At 41.4% G+C, this 21,453-nt stretch overlaps 1 protein-coding gene and 1 long non-coding RNA gene across 3 annotated transcripts in view; both read right to left on the bottom strand.

The window, feature by feature from the left end:
- slc2a9l2 (solute carrier family 2 member 9, like 2) overlaps positions 1–21,453 on the bottom strand; it is a 102,042-nt gene that overhangs the window by 27,734 nt on the left and 52,855 nt on the right. For both annotated transcript variants that reach the window (XM_037100574.1, XM_037100573.1), the window contains exons 10-11: positions 17,772–17,873; positions 17,379–17,454 (exon numbers count right to left, since the gene is read on the bottom strand). In XM_037100574.1, coding sequence (XP_036956469.1) covers positions 17,379–17,454; positions 17,772–17,873 — 178 coding nt within the window. The remainder of the gene's footprint in view (positions 1–17,378; positions 17,455–17,771; positions 17,874–21,453) is intronic.
- On the bottom strand, positions 7,545–13,340 carry LOC119020870. Its single transcript, XR_005075432.1, has 2 exons — positions 8,277–13,340; positions 7,545–8,041 (listed from the first exon to the last, which is right to left on the bottom strand). It is a non-coding gene; the product is annotated as an uncharacterized LOC119020870 (long non-coding RNA).

Here is a 21,453-nt window from a genome sequence, read left to right as displayed (position 1 = left end):
TGTTGCACAATGCCGGAATATTATTACTAGATAATGTATGGGTCATTTTTCAATAACCTTTAAGATATTTATTGCAATTTGGGGTTTATTTCAAATATTTTTCAAACACTAAAACTGTTTCTTAACCAAAATTCAACCAGTTAGAAGATCCTGTAATGACCGCCTGACCTGTATGAACAAGAAGCACTTGTACCCATCATAGCAGAAAGAAAAACTGGCAACACCCTCACCAAGACTACACAAAAGCACTCTCTCAGCTGTCCTCTCAGAGGCCTGCCTGACACTCAGAAGGCAAGAGGCCTGTGGCAGAAAACAGCAGGGAGTTGAGCTCATATTCTGCCCACACCAGGAAGGGAGAGAAACACGCAGGTCCTCATTTTGCTCTCTCAGCTTGTATGATAGATTTCAGATTCAAACCAGAGGGGCAAGTTGTAGCCTGACTTCCCAGGAGAGAGCAGAGTGGTGATATGGGTTAGTGGCCCCGCTTAGGAGCAATATCGCACGGCAGTCTATGGAGGCTGAATAAAAAAAATGCTGATTAATCAAACTGGTTGCTGCTCCTGCTATTGGTCATTTGGAATGTGGGATACAAAGTGTAGCCTTGAAGTCAGCAACAACCATGACAGTGGTTAACTGTGGAGGGAGGGAGGCCGGGACTGAAATCCAATGACAATACAACCAAGGTTGCCTGGGGACAAGCATGTTGAGTCAGAAGGATACTGTTTAAAGGACTTGTGTTGAGCAAATGGAACTTGCAGTCTCAAAGGAATTCATGTCCGATCTAGGCGTCCTGCATTATAAATGACGTGAGAAGTTCAGGGTTACTCCATACTGGGGCAATGACACATCTGCACTTGAATTCTTGAAAATGCAGTTTAGCCTCTGCTCTCTGTGTGATACTAGCTTTCCTCTCGCCGCAGAGCAGATTGGTGGAGTTGAAATAAATCAGACTTTTGCAGACACAAATTGTTATTTCTGCTCAAAACAGAGGGCCGGAGTCAAGCTATAACTTTGCAGACTTGTTAGAGGATCCATGCTGACACTTATGCTTGAAAGAAGGTATCCTAGGAGGGAGACGTGAGAAGTATAAAACACTCACAAACAGGAACAGTGATGTCTTTTGTAAACATAATTTCCGGAGGGAAACAGGGGTGTGTGTTTTCATGGGCACAATATAGCCTGTTCACACTGCACCGGGCCATGAACGCATGCTGTGGCTTCACAGCAGATGATCATTGTTAAAAACCCATACTGATAACAGAGCAGACCGTGGCCACTGCCTCCATCCTCACTAAATCGATTGGATCACCCCATGTGTGGCTGTGCTGGCGACAACAAGAGAGCGCTTTTTGATTTTTAAGGTTTTGCTCTCAACTCTCAAAACCTTTAAAACTTGTAACTATTTTGCTGTTGTCTCGAGTTTAGATGCACCACTCCATTCATGTTGATACATTAAAAGCATTTAGCAGGACCTCTTTGCAGGAACAGAATGTAATATTCATAATCTTACTTTAATCAACTGAAAATGACAATCAATGTGTCCTGCTGATGCTGCTGCCTCGCATTTAAAGCTTTCAATCGGGGAACCCATAGGAGGCTTTTATTGTGAGGCAGCTACAAGAAAGGCAGTGTTTACCCACGAGTTAGCAGGACTAATGACTTTTTCATCATTAAAATGGGTCCTCACAGCGAGATGTTTACATATTTAATTCTTTAATACATCAGTTTTAAAGGAGACATATTATGCTTTTTGTTTTTTGTTTTTTGTTATTTCTTTCCTTCAATGTTTTATAGGCTCTTGTGCTTGTAAAAGACCATGCAAACAGGAGCTCGTCTCTCCCACAGAAAAAACTATGTATGTGCGTAATTAAGGTATATGACTTATATAATAAAAAGGTAAGTGTCTTATTTTTGTTCTGACAAAGCGATTTCACGTCCTTCTGAAATGTCAAGGTTGTTTTAGCCATTCCTAACATGTTGTCTCTTGATCACAGTTGCACTACACAGATGTTCGAGAGGCGAGCATAGTAAGGGGATGACAGTTCTTGACTGCGATGTTCGGGAAAAAGGAAAACCTGCTCCAGCTGGTAAAGTGGAGCAATGCATGAACAGAGGAAGTGAAGGAATCTCTGGTGTACTCCGCCACAGTGAATGTTTCAGGACTTTTAGGAGAAGAAATCATTCCCTGCGGAGTACAGGCTCCCGGCAGAAGGTCAGTGTGTGTGAAGAAAACACTGTTTTTGCTTTTTTGTAAACATCTCTCAGGGGTCTGAAATACAGGGGGAATTATACATCATTCAGTCTTGAAGAAGACTCACAGAAGCACGGCAGTATTTATGGGAAGAGGAGTCAACAAGTGCGACAACAATCAGGACACTGGATAAATCAAATCAGGGACAAGTGAGAATTACAGGGAATTGGTTACGTCTAAATGACAGATTTTTCAAATTTTCAACCCACATACTACAAGATAGAAACAAGAACAGTAGCAACATGATATTCAAGAGAGTACAAATCTAAAATGAATAAGAACACATACAACACAGAGATGATTAGAGCCACCAAACACACCAATAAATTCAGATGTGCAGGGACAGGCACTTCTTGTCACAAACTCAGAATCCATCAGCCTCCACATCTTCCTTCATTTCTTCTGTTCTTCTGATTAACTCTTGTTAATACCGGCTGCCACGCATCATTAAGTTTCACCTTGGCTCAAGTTTACATCACAGAGAGTCTCCTCGCATCACTTCTGCCCCCAGACGCCACTCTAGTTCGCTGGAAGTGTTCACAACTCAACTCCAATTTCTCCCATTTCCACTAACAGAAGACCGTCTGGCTGCCCAGTATGTGAGTTCTCAGGTGAAATGTGATTCATCTTGTTCAGTCCTCTTAAGTGTTATCCTCTATGGCCTGTCTGTTAGCAATTAGTGATAACCCCACGGTCTTTCTTACAGCAATAGCCTTTTCCATTCCCAACAGAATCTAGTGAATACACCATCCAAGCATGATGAGACTGCAGGGTCTGTTGCACCATGCTGTGTACTGCAAATGATCCATAAGTCTGCAGCCAAAATTGACTTGTTCCACAGGGGAAACTCTAATTTGCCAAAGTGTTAAGTGTCACAAATGACTGCAGAAGCAGTTAACACGATGGTGGTAAAACATTTATACAGTTTACGCCACAACCCACAGTCACCACCTCAGAGTCCACATTGGGACAACCTTTTCAGTGGTGCACTCAAAGATTCACGATTTAATTTAAACTTAATTGAAGACCTTTATTACATCTGCAACACTGATTATTCATGACACAACAGCTGTGATTTCATTTGTTGCCCATCCAGGCTCCAACAACATGCATAATTGAAAAAAAATTCAACACGCTGATGATCCACAATCTGTTTACCGTGGTGCAGCCCATTTTCAAAGGAGGACTGCCACTGTGCCACCTGCTGAGAGAGACAGTTGGTAGCTCCTAACCCAGTGGCGGTCCAAGCTAGCATGAATCCCTGGGTGAACCCACCTTCAGCACTTCTTAAATTCTCCAGTTGTTAAAAGAAGGTCATTGCCTGGAATGTGGAAAATATATGACCTTGTTGTGACAACAGATAAGACCTCCGATCTTCCTCCACAGCTCCTACTTTTAAAGAGCATTGTGATCATTTCTGTACAGTGGTACATCCAGAAGATAGGCCTGAGGTGGAACTGGCCTCCCCTGAAATCTGATTGGCCACCCAGAGTGCCAACCTATTATTCCAAAATTATGACTGGCTACATGCCATCTGGGAGGCGGGACCTTAGTTTGAACCAACTGTTTGATGAATCTTTTTGCATGTTTTTTTTTTTTTTTTTTTTTTGAGGACTGAAAGTATCAAAGCATTAATTTATATTTATGTTTTTTCCCACTCAGTTGAGTGGTGATTTCTGGGGCATTTTGTACTCTATATCTTTTAAATGCACTAATTGCAAGTCGCTTTGGTTAAAAGCGTTGTCTAAATCAATGTAATATTATGTGATACATTTTTAAAAAATACAGGAGCATAAGAAACTTTAAAACACTGTAGGTTGGTGATTAAAGAAGATATTAGAAATGGAAAATGTATTCTGTTGTGACATGTTCACATGTCCTACCACCCCTGTAAGACGTTTTGAGTTAGTCATTGATCAACTAAACGGTGAGACAGATATAAGATATGAGCAACTGTGTGCATACAGTCATTATTTTATGAAAACACTGTTTATTTGCTGCCTTCCTGCTGAATAACAACATACTGACAAAAAAATTGCTCACTGAAAATGTATTGTTGCTGTTCCTTTAATGAAAAATCAATTAACTTTCAGAATCAATCGCGTCTTAGTGTACAAGTATATTTAAATCATTGAACAAATATTTTATGGAAAGTGTATGATAAACGGTAAATGGACTTATTCATATAGCTGTTTCTTCTCATGATCCTGAGTTTTAATTCATTTGATTTCCTATTATACAGTGGGCGGAAAAAGGGCAGGGGAAACAGACAAAGACAGGAAGTGGAATGTAAAACGTGATACATGAGGATCAACTTACATAAAACAGTAAGTCGCCTGATCTAAAACCTAGGATCACAACATTTCTAGTCTACCGACAACTGGAAGGGATTTCAAACCCAAATCACATTTGGCCATTCACACATACATCCACACACTGATGGCAGAGGCTGCCATGCAAGGTGCTGATCTGCTCATCAGAAGCATTAAAGTGCTTCCCAACCAAAGCACACCACAATATTTTTATGCTCAGCCATTCAGGCATCCACTAACACACAATTTGGGGTTCAGAATCTTGCCCTAGGATACTCTACTGTGCAGCTGGGCCCTCCAAAAAAACAAAAAACAAAACAAATCCAATGGAGCATTTGTATCTTGTGAACCAAGCTTTTTTCTTCTGTTGAATCACAAATAAGGACACATTCAGTGTGATGTGATGGGAAACAGGAATTATCACTGAACATCGTGTATCTGCAGTGACTGCCTAAATGGCTTTTGTTCTCTCACATATGGTGCACAAAGAATATAATTTGCAGTTGTCTCAAAAATAAAATTCAGAAACTTATTTGTCTGCTATCAACGTGAGTACATATTTTGTTTAAATTCTGAATAATGATACTAAAAATATTGAAGGACAACATCTGTGATCTTTAGCCACCGTCATCTTGAGTTAAATGAATATGTCCCATAGCTTGAACCAGTTGCTTTAGTCTAGGCTACCAAAGAAATAAGGCTATGGTTTCAACTTGAAGTTAAAGAGTCCCCATTAGTCCCCAGCACACCCTCACCGACAGGAGCTACATCGAGGAAAGTGCCAGCTCCAACCTTGGTGACACCTCGAGTGAGATCAGACAGCACTGGCACAACAGATTTTGATTATCCAGAGGAAAGGGATCTGAAGATGTGCCCATGCCAGCAGCGAGTCCTGGAGGGGCAGAGTGGACGATCACAGGGAAAAGGTGAGACCCAGGTTGAGATCCAACGGGTGTATTTGGGTTTGAAGTCAAATGTTTTCTCCGTATGAGATATATAACTGAAATCATAAAAAACGCTGACAATACAAACTTAAATTCAGTTCCAATTTAAGGGAAGTGATTTATTTTCTAGTTTCCTGCAAGTGCACAGAACACATTCTCTGTGTGTGGGAGGGGATGGGACAGAAAACTGATGATGTTTAAATAAAGAGGGTTCTGCGTGCGGGTCATCTGCGTTCATTGTTCCATCATTCTTTATCTAAATTGTTTACTCTCCTGTATAATCTCTGTAACTTTCTAAATCATTGATTTCTTGACAGAAAAAAGGTTTTGCCAGAATCATTTTTGGACCAAGAAGCGAAGTTAAAGGAGGAACATCAATGCCTCGTCCTATTTAGAACATGGAGTAGTGGTGCACTTCAGCCTCTTGTGGCTGAAACGGGTATAACAACAGCAAACACAAACAGTAAGAGTAATTTATAATTATGCTTTTATTTTTATGAAAATAAACAACAGAAATGTTTTTTTCACACTTGCTTCTCATGGTTTCTGCACTGCCCTGATGGTGTTTGTCAGGACAAATATAAGATTAAAGCATTTATTATTTTGATCGAAGTGATGAACAAATATAATTCCTAATAGTTAAAAAAAAAAAAAAAAAAAAGATTTTGAAGTGAATGTTTTACTGACACTGTTCACTCCACTGTCAGTGCTCTCAAAGCATTTCATTAGAGGCAGCTTTTTTTAGGGATCAATGCTGCCATCTGCTCAAAGTGAGGGGAGTTTATTGTGACAACACAGTCTTTTGTGGCTGTGAGGGTCGTTCGATTTTATCTCCCCTTGATCCCTTGCTCTTGTTCTCTTGCTGAAGTACAAGAAGGGCTCACTTGTTTTGAATTACAAAATTCAGTCCTAGTTAGCTCACCGTGGGAGGAAGATATCGTCATGGGGGAATGAAAACAAGGAGGAGAGATGAGTGACTTAAAGGCTACTTTGAGACTTTCCTGGGTTTATTTCTCAGTGGAAAATGTAATCGCTTGCATATTTTGCTGTGAAATATGAGCGAAAATTTACACCAAAACAAACCCACCGAAATAAAAGCACACAAACTGAGGTGCTAGGATTGCGGGTGTGAAATGTTTATTTTTATTTGAGGCAACAGTCTCATCTCTGTTGCACGTGATCAGTGAGTCACCAGGAAAAATTAATAGAACTCCTCAGCTCTGAAAACAGCAGATACCAATTACACACACTGATCAGATGTGAAAGTACGACAGGTTGATGCCACTGTGCCGAGTGTCTGTGGTGTTGGTCTCTCACCGCTAGACCTTTAACACTCACGCCTGCAGTGAGTTTGAATTCATATTCAGATTGTAAGATATCTATATGGAAACTGTCAGAACAAATTAAGTGTTTTAGCACACAGGCACTCTATTTCAATCACCGGATAAATATTTTGATGGAAAATATAGTGTATGTCAGAAGAGGAACACAAAGCGAGGCGAGCAGAAATTATTTCCTGATTATCACTGAACGATGTGTATAGTGTCTGTCTCAGCTGTTTTTTTTTTTTTTTTTGTCACAATCAACTCCATCCTCTCATCGTATTGCACAAAGGAAATACGATTTGCAATCTATCTCACAAATATGATTATGTCTTAAGGCACCTCTCGAGATTCAGACTGTACAATAGCAGTTGATAGCGATGAAAAGTTGTTTTTGTAGTTTTTTTTATTTTCAGACCTCTTCTAAACTTATGAATGTCTTAACAGCTTGAAGTATTTTGAGCTGAAATGATGAGTCGAATGAATGTAATGTACAGAGTTCAATCAACTCATAGTAGTAAGTTTATAAAGAAACATGATCAGCACATTGGCAGACTTTCCAGCATGCACTGTTTGAGAGGCAAAACTCTCCTGAAGCCTTAATTTGAAGAAAACATACAGTACGTAATGGAAACTTGCTGCTTGTCTTTAATACATTTTGAGAGAAATCATGATTCTTTTTTTCACAACAACAAAAAAACTAACATGCAGATAATGGTTAGTACTGAATTCAATCTTTATTTTAACAAACTTTTACATTTTTTATAAAATAACTGTGAATTGGTTTACATAATGTTTTTGTGCAAATTATGAAATGATGAATGGACTCCTCAATCTAATTGTAATAATTGCCATTGTCATTGATTTAACTTAATATTGTAAGCTAACTGAAGATGTATTATCAAGTTCAGTTAACTTGAAATTGTGTAGAAATGAAAAAAAAATCAATTTTCTATTCAGTCTAAATGAGATTAACTTAAATATTTAAGGCAGCAATTGAATTTAGACTTTTACAGTATACTATGTCCATTTAGAGAGGTAAATACAAACCATTGTCAACAGTATGTTACACTCCAGAGAAAAGCAGATGTTAAGTTGTGTTGGCATTCACTGGCTAGGTTCATATCTCGCAGTGCATCTTGCAATTTGTCCAAGGCTTGATTTCAATGGCTGATTGTCCATTGTTAGCAAAGCTTTACAGAGCTGTAGAATCTGTATTAAGATGGGCATTACAGTTTACTATTGAAGATGTAATATTTTTAGTATGAATTGTAAACAAGACAGGACCCAGTATTGAACCTTTGACAGCTTGAAACACATGCACAATCACTTGGCAACGGGCAGAGAAGCACAAAAGAATCTGCTTCGTCAAATGTCTGATACTGTATCATTCTGAAACAAATTAGAGACTGTGAATGTCACTGAAACCAGTCCGGTATAAACTTACTTGAGAGGAATGATTTTCAGCTGATTATGAATTAATGACTGCAGGACTTGAGCAAGAGGGGATGGTTTGGTAATTGGCTGTTAAGATCTGTTTCCCCACAACCTTTATGCAGTTGGACTACGTGTGCAGATTTCCAGGCCAGAGGGATAAGTGTTCCAGAACTCAAAAAATTACAGAGATATGCAATTGTTCAGCAAAAGATGGAGCAGAGAGCTTTCAAAAAAACTACTGGTCTATCCTCCCAGTTGCTTCCCTGCAAACTGTAGCTTAAAGTGCCTCCTCAACAATGAAGCAAGTGAAGACCTGGAGGGTGAGCTGAGAAATACACTGTAAGCAGGGCACATGAGCCAAAGGCTTAAGAGCAGATCCACCATATCAAACAGATTACTGTTGAGAACATTGCAATTCTCTCAGGTCTTATGTAATCATTAAACATAACATGAGAAGGAATAGATAAGGAGGATTTTTTTTTAATCATTTTCATTTATTACCTTCCAAAATTTTGACAGGTTTGTATTGGGATTGATTGAGATTGATTATATGCAGCAAATGTTTTTTGTCAACGTCAGCCAATAGTGTCTGTTGATGATAATCCTGCAGCTTGATCTTTCCAGTCTATCGCTCCACTCAGGCCAAGCACAAACTTCTCCTATTGCGCAGAATCTAATCATTCAAAATAGTTCTTGTCATCTTATCACTCAGCTGTGATACCTACCTACCTACATACCTATCTATATATCTAGTACCTCTGGGTTTCTACACGAAGCAAATAAGTGCCCTAATTTATTAATTGCACTGAAGACAGCTGAGGAAGATTGACAGCCACCACTATAATTGGATTATTGAGTTAACTTAAGCCTTAGGTACAGTGACAGCATTTAAAACAGTGACAGATAAACATGTCTTCATAAACACATCCACACCATCTCCTCGTCCAACGCTGTCTAGACTCTGTTTACTCCAGGTTTCTGTCAGAACCAGGATATTTGCGTCAGTCCTTGAAACGAGAATTCTCAGGTGTTCTAATTTTAAATTGATTACACAGACGACTGACATTTAAATGCATCAGCTCCAGGGTGTGTCTGGATTTGAAAGCATCTGGGTTAAACAAGACTAAGGCGAAAAAGGAAAAGAGATCCAAGCTCACCTGGAGGCATCGGCCATGATTGATCTCCCATTTCAGTGATTCTACCATTTCACACATGATAAAAGATAACAGCTTTGAATGAGACTTATAAAAAATGGATGCCATCTCTTCTCAGACATTAGGATCGACTAAAAGATACATTCAAATTGTCAGCATGACTGCTATTAAAGAAGCCCTTCAGCCAGCATGAAGCTGTTGCAGAGTTTTCTTGAGCGTCTCAACCAACGTCAGGAAATCGCTTTCAAATAGCTCTAATTGCTTTATACTGTTCGCTGCCACATCAGCACTATAGCTGGGACTGGTGGCGTGTGTTCAAAGATACTCAGCAACCTATGGCTTACACAGTGATGAGATGCACACGGCCATTAAGGAGGACAATTTTGGTTGTGGAGCAGCAGAAACAGACACAATTGTGTTGACCTACAGCACCGAGACCACAGTGCGAGGCAGGAGACGTGACAGCCAGTTCTGCTTTGTTACTTTCTACATCGACTGTGGCAATAGACCACAGTCGATGTTGCCCAGAGTGGGCACCAGGACCCGCAGGATCCAGTCACTCCGTCACAAGTACTGGTATGGTACTAACCCAAGAGCGACATCACCAAAAGCAATGATAGTAAGAGGGATCAGTGTAAGACAGACAGCTTGTGGTGCCACTGCTGCATTGAGAATTCCTGTAGGTCTAGCACCTTTACCCTTTAGACACGCTACACCTGGACTCTCGATGAAGGATCAGGAGTCATGATGGTCTGCATGGTCTCATTCCCCTGAGCGTCAAATATCTTGTCATGTCCGTTCTTGTCTCATACAGACAGGGAAGGTATCCTCACTGTCTGTACGTCTCCAATTTCCCAGCGTTGGCATGGAAAAACTATAGTTGACTACATCGACTCTCGAGAAGTGTTGCCAAGTACGAACTGTCATCCCATTTTCCATGCAGAATACTGAAACAGATAATATGATGCAGTCGTATCTGGTCCTGTTAGGTTATTTGTGAAAGCTGGTCTTGTTAGTATTCATGTATAGGCACAGAGGGTTGCATACAGTCTGAGGGAGAATTGTTTTCTCTGGTTTGACAAGGTGGGAAATTCTGACAACAGGAAAGTCAGTAAATGAGAATTGATACTTTCCATATAATGAGGTAACAACATCTGCCTGTTACAGCTCTAGAGGGAGCAAACAAAATGAACAATCTTTGCCTTGAGGTCAAGTGAAGAAAATCTTTGAATTCCTTTTTTAAAGGTCTCTAGGTTACAGTGATGTAAAACCATGGAATGGAATTTTTCTGCAACCGTAATTCTATAGCATTTCCATGCCTACAACTTCAAAGATACCATTTGTCCATTTGTTCAGTTGTCTCTAAGGCAGCAGCTGAATAAAAGGTTGGCTGAAGGAACCGATACAGTGAGCCCCAGTTACAGCCTCCAGCTGTTAAAGGACCCAATTAACCTCAACTAGACATATCTGCACCATAGGTACCCTTCACCAGTGCCGGTGTTTGGAAGAAGGATTGATTTGCATCAGCGGACAGCAGCTCCACTCACACAACTCAAACAATTTGGAAACCTTTCTGCCTTGCAGCTGCCTGTGACAATTAAACATCACATGTGTGGTGCTTGTCAAAATTTTGTTTTTTTTGGATTTGTTGATGAAAACAAATAAGTTGATTACACAGCTTTACCAGTTTTTAATAACTGACCCTAAAATACATTGATTTTTTTTTTTCGAAGCAGTTATGCGTTTCAGTGCTGTGCTGAATTTCAAAGGGTTTACTCTGACTGTCACTCCTCACCTAAACAGTATCTCAAACAGCAAGATGCCCATTAAACTGACCCCCGAAAACTGTAACCTAAACACCAAACTGTCACAGTGAGAAAATTGCAGCCAAGAGAACAATTTATGAATTTCATGAAACATTTCACTGGACTGCAGTTTCAGGAGTTTATGACTATTTTCCATTGTGCCTTTCTTACATCTTGTTGTATATTTTACTCCACTATCATCTGAATATAGTAAGCCCACATTCCCCACATCTTGCATAATAAATCATCGAGTGACAGGTGTGACCGCCTGCGATATCACCCTTGGGTGCAGAGGCCTTTAACGGAGCGCGTCCAGCCTGGTGGCTTTTGTCTCATCCTGCGACTGCTACATATTATTCAGAGGATAGATTAAACACTGTAGGAAAAGTGGAAAAGGTAATATATGATCACTGATGTGTTCGAAGGGCATGTAAAGATAATGATGTGATAAACAAGGTACGTGCTTTTGTCTGAATTAACCTGACAAACCATAATTAACCAAGTGTGGGAGACTTTTCATCACAACTAATGCAGGTGCTGCCTGTGTGCTGTCTCGTATTTAAATAGGTTCGTACTGTATTTTAAAATATGTAGGGTACTAAAATGAAGTCCTGTATCATTACAAGTAGTTGTGTGTGGGCTCATGTGCACCAATCACCATGGTGGACAGGAGGCACACATCCTGTATGAAATATGGAAATTTGTCCACTTAATTTTCCCCCAAATACCTCCATAAGCGTCTAAGAGCATGCCCAGAGAGGGGATTATATACCATGCACTCCTGGCCAAATGCGCAGGGATTAAGGGTTTTATAATGCAAATATATGCAACTGTAACTGTAATAAAGCTCATTGCCTGTAAAGACGTTCAGAGAATTGAATCACTCCTAATAGTAAAATATAATCCCTGTGATCAGAGGATACGAAGTGAACAGCAACGCGTAGGTAATAATTAGCAGGCAGATCAGGTTTTAAACAGATACGTGGAGGTTTTAATGAGACCTGGCAGCTCTGATAGCAGGTGGAGAAGTCGGCTGTGTCAAACTGTGAGATTTCAAAGAGGACAGGTGTTTTACGGCTGTTCACGCCCGACACTTAACACACTTTGAAGAGTGTTGAGTGGAGGGAGGGGAACACAGTGCAGATGATTTGATGACGCAACCGCAATTCAGAATATCAACTAATCAACCGTGCACTAATGGAGTGATAGTCAAGGTTGTTACACCTGGCAGCACAACCAGGTGTTGCAGTGTCTTGCAACAGTGCTGGCAAGCAGGCAAGTGTGAACGCCCTCCCTCCTTCCTCATCCCAACGGCCAGCACTGACTGACATTTGTCCAGGAAGGTGAGGGCCAAGCCTGACTCTCCACTTCAAGACCAGGCGCTGGACAGCTAGGTGGGGCACAGGACTGGAAGCTGTTGGCAGACCAGAGGCTCTGCTTCCTAGCTGAGACTGCGTCAACCAATGTCAGACCAGACCTCGTACTATGGTCGGCCTCACTCCAGTTCATCTACATCATCAAAGTCACAGTGCCCTGGGAGGATGCAGCAGAGGAGGCCTTCGAGCGAAAAAAGCTGAAGTACGCTGAGCTGGCAGCCGATGCGCAAGATCGAGGCTGGACAGCAAAGGTCCCACCGGTGGAAGTAGGCAGCAGGGGTTTCTAGTCTCATCTGGAGAGATGGGAGTGCAAGGAAAGGCCCATAGGAAGGCAGTCCAAGGCCTCTCCAGGGCTACAGAAAAGGGGAGTCAGTGGCTGTGGATGTAAAGAAAGGACGTCACCTGGGCCCTCAAGTGAGTCGATGGCATCTAGGGGGTGAGCCTGGGACGCCAGAATTCACCCCTGAACTCTCTGGAGGTGTCGTGGCTTTATCTGCGAAACATCAATGAAAGAGGGCGCCCACTTGATAACCTGGAGGATGCCATCTCTCACTCGACCGTCCCACAGCTTGGCTTCAGTATGCTACTAGGGATATCACCATCTAGTCCAACAAAACAGATCAGAGAGTACTAGACATCCCCCATCTTAAAATAAGGATTATACCTGACCTGAGACATATTTAAAGCTGTAATTGTGTTAATAAACCAAATCTATGTTGTTGAACTGGCACATTAATGTTGAGTGAGTTTATTGCCAGAGCTGATTAAGTCAATTCATGTCCATTAATGCTTGTACATTCCTGCACTAAAGCAGTTAAACGCCCTGTGGTATCAAACACAAGCTGGTGCTACTTTCCACTTTTACAGTGGCTGACTCAAATCATCAGGTCTTCACTCAACCTCAATAAAAAAAAAGACCTCCCAATGTTTGCTGCAGAGGGGAACACCTTGCAATACATTAATCAGCATTCAATCTAAGTTGTTCCACTCAGGTTCCTAGAATTACCTCAGTCGGGGACAAAGCAGTCTGTCACAGTCAAGTCCAAAGACTTCCAGATTGTGTTAGAGCTCTTCAAAGAGGGCAACTGAGGCATAGCCACGAAATTAAAACTTTCTGGAATGTGGCTGTCAAGCATGCAGACCCATTAACTTGATCTAACACCTGATTCATTCACTGTGAAGCTCCTCGGGACAAAGAGAACACTTTTGATAACAATTGGGCCAAAGTATACAATCCACAAATGCATGATAAATGGGGGTAGACTGTGTTCACAGTAAACCAGCCACTGCAATGCAAATGTACAGCAGAAGAAGAATATGCCACTGACTGTTAAATGTGTCACACACTACTGTAAATGATGCATCCATGCAGATGTGGCAAAAGTACATACTAGCTTTACTCAAGCAGAAGTACATACTGTCAGACTTGGACAGGAAAGAGGACTCAGTTGCAGTATAGGCAGAAGTAATGTCAAGTTTTATTGATCTGTTTTTGCAACTCTCCAGAATGAATGATAACAAAATGACTATGAAAATCTGAGGGACAAACAAGACAAACAACATGAAACACAGAGTAACAAAAAACGCTCCCGCAGGAGGAAAACCTACTCTATTCTAGGAATGAAGTTAATTATCAAATTTACAAAATAAATCTCTCCGAAGAGGAAGCGCAAGGGCTATGAAAAATATCTACTCTTTCTTATGAAACTTAACAAAAAAAATCGCTCACAAGGAGGAGAAAAGAAAAGCTATGAAATCTCAAAATTCAAACACAAAACTTAACCAGAAAAATACAAACTCAAATTCACTCTTCTCAAGAGGACAAAACTCAGATAAATAAAACAAGAACAATACTTAACAGGGCGAGGAACAGGACTGTGGTTCAAGGCTTCAGTACACGACATGGAAGACGAAATACTTTGGCGACGCAGACAGGGGAAGACAAAGACTTTAAACACATGGGGAAAGGGGACACAGGTGGAAACAATCAGGAATTAGGGATGACGTCAGACCAGGGACACAAGAGGAAGGGCAAGTGACCTGAAACGAGAGGAGAGTTACTTTCAAAATAAAACATGAAATTCACGAGACAGATCCCAAGACAAGACAACCTCACCGTGATGTGACACATATAATGTGTAAAGAAAGTCTGGTAAAAGCAGAAATACTGATTCAGCTTCTTTACTCAAAAAAAAGTAATAAAGCACAGACTCTGAAAGGTACTTAAAGTATAAAAGTAAAAAGTATTCCTCTGTAGGACATTTTGATGTCACGTCAGTGCCCATACATTGCTAATATAATTCAAAGACTATCAGACTTAAAGGTAAAGTCCATAGGATTTCTCTGAGCTGTTGCTAAACACACCAGAAAGATAGTTGATCATTCCCAGGATGCTAAACACCAACATTTGGGATTGGTAATAGCTAAATCCCCTCAAATGCATTGAAACTTAAGTAACAAACCTGTTTCGAAAATGTATGGCGTATAAAGTACAGATGTTTGTGTTAAAATGTAGGGGGTAAAAGTAGAAAGTGGTCGGAAAAATAAACACTTAAGGAAAACACAGTTACCTGAAAAATCTACTTTCATTTAGTGGAGTAAAAAATGCTTTGTTACTGCCCACCTTTGCAACCATATACCGTATCTGTACACACTAGGTGATCGTATGGGGGGATGCAGAGCCCCTTGTTATTCTATACTTCACCCCCCCTGGTACCACAAAGAGCAGAGGGGTTGCTTAACTCCAACTGAGATTTGTGCGCGTTAGAATCTACTGCCCTGACCAATGTTTCGAAAGCAGCCTAACAGTGCTGTGTATTGATCAATCCATACATTGTATACACAGCTCTGTGGGTGATTGAGGAATGATAGGTGGAATAAAAGGCAATTTAGTTTGCTAAATTACCAGACTAAGGCTGGGTAGGCAGGATCAGGCAAACAGCAGGCTGACAGGGCACCTACAATACAACAGGTAGTCAAAGAGGGAGTGTAGGTTGCAGGAGTGGATAAACAAGACTATAACATGCCTTTTCTATATATTGGAGGCCTGAAGGAGCAGCTGTGCAGACAGGGGGCTGATTATAAGCACAGTCAGGTATTTTATCAGCAGGGAGGTAAGAGGCCCAGGGCAAGTAAGAAAGCGAGAGTGGTGGAAGGGTGCAGGTGGTGTAGAAATATCTTCACATCATAGCTGACGAATGAGGCAGCTTGAAGAGGTTTTATGGGTTGCCGGAGAGTTTCAACAATGAAAGGAAGAAAACAAGAATGTGAAACATGCCTCTGCGTTTGGACTGTGATTACACTGTAAATCCCGTAGCAGCCTGCACACCAGTGTAATGCTATTTATTTTCAGACTGGAGTTTATTCCATCATACGCGTGGCTATTGGATTTACCACCCGCACCAGGCTCATACTGCAGCTTCATGACGTGAATTGCATCTCGGTCAGAAAGCAAAATCCCATGCAGTCCCGAATAAAGAGAGTCAGACTCAGATGGACCAACTTCTGCACCAAAGAAAGTCACTGTCTTTTGTACTTTTGCAGATCAGAATATTTATCAAGTGATGGAAAAGCTGCCTGGTTATTGACACATTGACTTCACTGAATACATTGCAAGATGTTTGAATTGCTGGCATTTGGAAAGTGAAATTGCCGTCTCTAAACACTGTCACAGGTCATTGGTTGTTTGCAGAGATCCCTATCACAACATGACAAATCCTGCACAATATTTACTTTTTCGTTTATCTTGCTCCCGCAGTTTGCAGTTAAACACAAATATGGTCATTTCACTCCAAGGTAAGCAGGTAGATGAAAATGCGTAAGCGCAGGCAGCTGTGGGACAACACATTTCAGACTTTTTGACAAGAGAAGTGTTCAGGGTCAGATTTTACAAACACACTGCGTCTCGTCCATTTAATTCATCAGAGCAAAAACCTCTCCATTTCTCTGTCACGGAGGCACATAATCTTTGTTTTTTCGTCAAACTTTGAAATATCTGGGCCACTGTTTCCATGGTGAAATGACTCGAGAGGAATCACGGCTCCTCCTCTTTCATCCACCCGAAAGCTCAAAGCACTGCTGGGGTCAATATTTTTGAATTTTCTTCTCCCCTCCCAGTAATTTCACCATTTCTAAGAAGTGAGGGGCTTTGTTTGTTTGAATGGGCCATAAATCATTAGCTGTGCAATGTAAATACCATAAAAAGGAGCTCGCCTCTACTGAGGTTTACACAAGTACACCTGAGCAAGGCAATGAACAATGAACGGCTACAGCTGAGGGGCTTTTCTATTAGTCCACGCCTCAGTTTTTCCCACACTTGCTGCAACTGTTCTCATATCATGCTGATACGCGGAGGCACTTTGCTGGATTAATGCTCCCTGGAGACATTATTATTCAGAAGCGATCTATATGTGTGGTGACAGCAATAGCCTCACCTTGAAACTCAAAGTCAACCTCCTACCAAGACCAACTGTGCACACTCACACTGTGCCCTGTGCATGTGTGGTGTTATTCTATATATGTACTGTATGGCTCCTATTTAATATGCTAATATATGACAGCACCTTCAACTGTGATCCTAATAGCTGATGCTCCAGAGGACCAGAGTTAGGTCACGCAGTTATTCAACAACTGTTTGAGCAAATATGAATTCCGAAGTCTGGTCATTCAGTTTCTTTTCAAGTGCAGTTTCAAGTGAGTGGAGCACTCAGGGAAATCAAGACAGACAAAGAAGAACAAAGAGAGAATCTCAGCTGGTTATGTAGGTCAATAGTTTTACCTGGCCCAGAACAAAAGGAAGCAATCACAGCCAGTATACAGATGTAGCTGAGGTAGGGCATCCATGACACACTGTCCTGCAATAAGAGAGATGATAATGTAGTGACCAGGACCAAAATGTAGGTTACAGCTCAGTCTTGAGCAGCAAATATGTTGGGAAAATGAGTGATTGTCTTTTTTCCTTTAAGCAGCAAACATCGGCAAATAGATTCAGGAAAATGTAATAACTGCATTACATATACGCAGAAAGAAATATATAACATAAATGCATGGCAACTGGGAGTCCTGTGAGTATATTTGGGCTGCAGTACTGAGCACCTCTGTGCTTTGAGACATCCTTCCACTGACACTATGTGTAGAATGAGGCCAGTGAAGAGGAGGAAGGGTGGCTTACCTGGAAATTGAGGAACACCGTGAGTAGGCTGAAGAACACGGCCATGGCAGCGAAACCAAATATAAGGAGGGGCTTCCTCCCAATTCGCTCTATCACTAAGCCCTGGAGAGAGGAGAAAAAGAACAGGATAATATAAGAAACATGTGACTATTAACCTATTTTTTGCCATGCCAGTTTCGTAGCTCTATTGATGACAATGTCAATCTGTTGAGCGGTCAATACCTCCCCCACTTTGGTCCATGTGTAAACACATATTAGATGGATTGACAGGACATATTTGGACAGACATTCACGGTCCCCAGAAGATGAATCATTCTGACTCTGGTGATTTCATTCCATCTAGTGCAGCCATCAGTGTAAAATTTCAATTTGACCATTAATTTATAAACACCTGACATAATTAATTCATGCTAGGGCTGAGTGGGAGGTTCAGAATAAATTGACTATCGTCCAGGAAACTTTAGTACTTTACTCTTCAAAATGAAGTTTAATTTCTCCCTAATCAAAGCATTCATGTACAGAAGAACACACATAGACTGTTGCATCAATCCAACCACACGAAGTTGAAATGTACTAGCAAATGCCCTCCACTGGTGGGCTGGCGGAAGTACCCTATATTGTGGAAATTCTGGCTTCCTTGACCATTCAGGAGAGACACTGAGGAGATACTTTGCGATAGTTTATAGAACATGGCCGTGGAGGAGCAGAATAACAGTCTGTCTGATTGTTGCCATGATAATCTTAACAAGTCTTCTCAAATGCCCAAAATATATCTATCGCCTCCGGAAGCATTGCTTCCATACATGGTTATCTTTTTAAGGGGGGTGATGCAGAGTATCTCCCCTCTAGCCAGAGGACTAAAGGTAAAATAAGTCAGGGACACTTAGTCTGCTAACATAGATAGTTAGCTTAGCCTTGGCTTGGTTCACCAGACATCTGTTTTGTAGATGTATCCACAGTAGCGAGTAGTAGTAGTAGAGTTCTAGGTTCCAGAGACCATAAGATGATTGCTCATAGAGCAAGATACATAAGACCTCCTAATGTATGGAGACATAATGAGAGAGAATCATATTTTTCTCCCACACCTATAGGGAAGGGACTGCCCCCATGTTCAAAGAAATTATGTGAAAGTGCGTATAGGGTGACCTTCCAGTGGACAAAACGTGGTCAACATACCCACCATAAATGAATCAGGACTTTCTGCACGCTGGTGCCCCACCACATACTGCTGGTGTCCTTTTTTTTTTGGCCCCTGCCCTTCAAACATCCTGAGTCCGCCACCACTGTGCTCTGTGTCGTCAAGTTGTAAGTGCCTGCCTCTATTACATATATGCTTTCACTCAAACTGGACTTCCCTGATCACGTTTCAATGTCTCACCGTCACAGCCCCTCATGTTGTTTTAACAAGACTGTTTTCAGTCTGAACTCCCGCTTAGCCTTGTAACAGCAGTTGTTGCTTCACATAGCAGATGAAACGTGTGTGATCAATATGTCGCCATCTATTTGAGACTTTATTTTTCTCAGCTTCCTAGATCATACTGTGTGTGCCATATGGTCACATTAGTGAACAAGAAAATGAAAAAATAACTTGAAGGCAAAGATTTGCTGAAGGAAGAGGCAGCGAATGTTGGTGGTTGGTGGAGATGCCCTCTGCATGATACATGGCACATACACTTATTTTGTCATATGCAATAATACTGCACGTGGCTCATCAATAATTCCACAGGCACTTCTCACCCTCTGCCCTGGTGTCATGGATCTAGTGTGGGACACGAGATGGAGGCCGGACCCACTCACAGCCACGTTCAAGCCAAGACTTAGCTAAAAGCAGAGTCCTCCCCCCACTGCTGCAGGACTTCCCTCATCGTGGCCTCAGAGCATTAAAATATTCATGCTACTACCCTCAACTTGCCTGACCAGTGGGATTTCATGAGACATAAGATTGTGGTAAAAGGTCCATAGTATTTATACAGTGGGTGTCCCTGCACAGGATTAAGACATTTTGACTGCTCCAGCCTCCAGGGGTTTATTGTGGCTATTATTTGCTTATTTCGACTGGCTTCCCATTGGCAGCAGGTTATGTTGCAGAGTCTATCCGCTTTAGATTTGGATTGCCTTAACAAGCACTGTGTGTGAGTGTGTGTGAGCGTGTGTGTGTGTGTATGTGTGAGAATGTGTGTGGATCTCTGCACGTCCCACTAGTCCCTGAAGGCATTGGCCGTTTCTCTCCCAGACACTACCCACGCTGCAGCCCCACACCGACAGATGCACACACACATACACACACAAGCCACCAGTAAAGCCGCGGCTCGTTACGGTCTCTGAAGGTGTTACAGACTGAATATGTATGAACACATGCGTGTGTGTGTGTCTGTGTGTGTGCGTGTGTGTGTTTGTGAGCCTGTATATATGTATGTAGAGACTGGGGACAGAATTGAAGTGTCTGTTGAGGAAAGTATATGCACTCACCAATAAGAAATGAGACCCGAGAGACAAAAATAGATGTGTGTGTGTGTGTGCGTGCGTGTGTGCGTGCGTGCGTGCGTGTGTGTGTGTGTGCGTGTGTGTGTGTTATTAAGTGAACCCTTGTTTAACTGACTGGTGTTCAGTCCTCTCATGTACATGCCAGCTGTTGATTACCTGTCATTATCACACACTTGCCCCTACACACTTGAAAAGTGTGTCTTAAGCAGCCATTGTTTCTTGACAACATATCCAGATAGAGTGCTTGCAACCCTGTTACCGGAATGAATGCTGGCAATGTGCGTTACTGTTAACCACTGATGTGTTGAAAATCAAGGTTTCTTTAGGTTTAAATTCATCTGTTATTTGTTTAGACAAAAAAAATCATGTTTTGGCTTAAAATACCACAAATAGAGATGTCCTGAGGTCTCCAGTTACACAAAAATCCAGTGGTTTCAAGTTTACAAATGTTGAAACACAGTCTCAAATAGCGCTCACTGGCTTGCTAGCCTTTCCACCGGTAACTCCACCACCATCCCCTCCTTTACAGCCATGAAAGTCATGGACATGTGAACAAGAAAACAAAAACAAGAAAATTGCTTATGTCAACATTTCAAAGTAAAGAAGACCAATGATCTTAAGGTCTTGAAATTGATAATTCTGAGGTTATCAGAGGTCAACCTTTAGGACTGTACTGACATTTGAAATTTTGACCGTCAGGCCATGCAGTGCCTGAGAGGTATATTGCAGTGCACAAATCTTCAGCTGACGCCTATGTATCAAGAGCACTCTTTCTTCAGTATTGAAGCTAACGCTCTAAAGGTGCAACTGGTAAGATATGGCCAACTGTTGAAGGTTGCTCCATAAACATAGGGGGCAGGATTTCACCAGAGTAACCGCTAACTGCTGCTCACTTTTCTACTTCTACTTGCTGTATGCAAATAGTTCAATTAGCTGTGGAGGCAGCGGCCCAATTAGCTAACTAGAGTTACTGGAGTTACCAAGAACGATGCAGCTCAGCTTAACAGAACATTTTCATATCCTACTCTTTGAATTGAGGAGTTATTGAGGAGACTGTCTTGGTAAGTTTTTTTATGTTTATGCCAAGTTTTGAGTATGTATATTTTACGTTGACTTCATGATGCAGTTAGGATAGGCTTAGTTTGATAAAAGAGATAAACTTGTGGGGTTGTGTCTGTTTGAAGGACAACAGTTGTAA

The sequence above is a fragment of the Acanthopagrus latus genome, chromosome 6 (assembly GCF_904848185.1).
Source record: "Acanthopagrus latus isolate v.2019 chromosome 6, fAcaLat1.1, whole genome shotgun sequence".
Classification (NCBI taxonomy): Eukaryota; Metazoa; Chordata; class Actinopteri; order Spariformes; family Sparidae; genus Acanthopagrus; species Acanthopagrus latus.
This window is presented reverse-complemented; position numbering and strand designations above follow the sequence as displayed.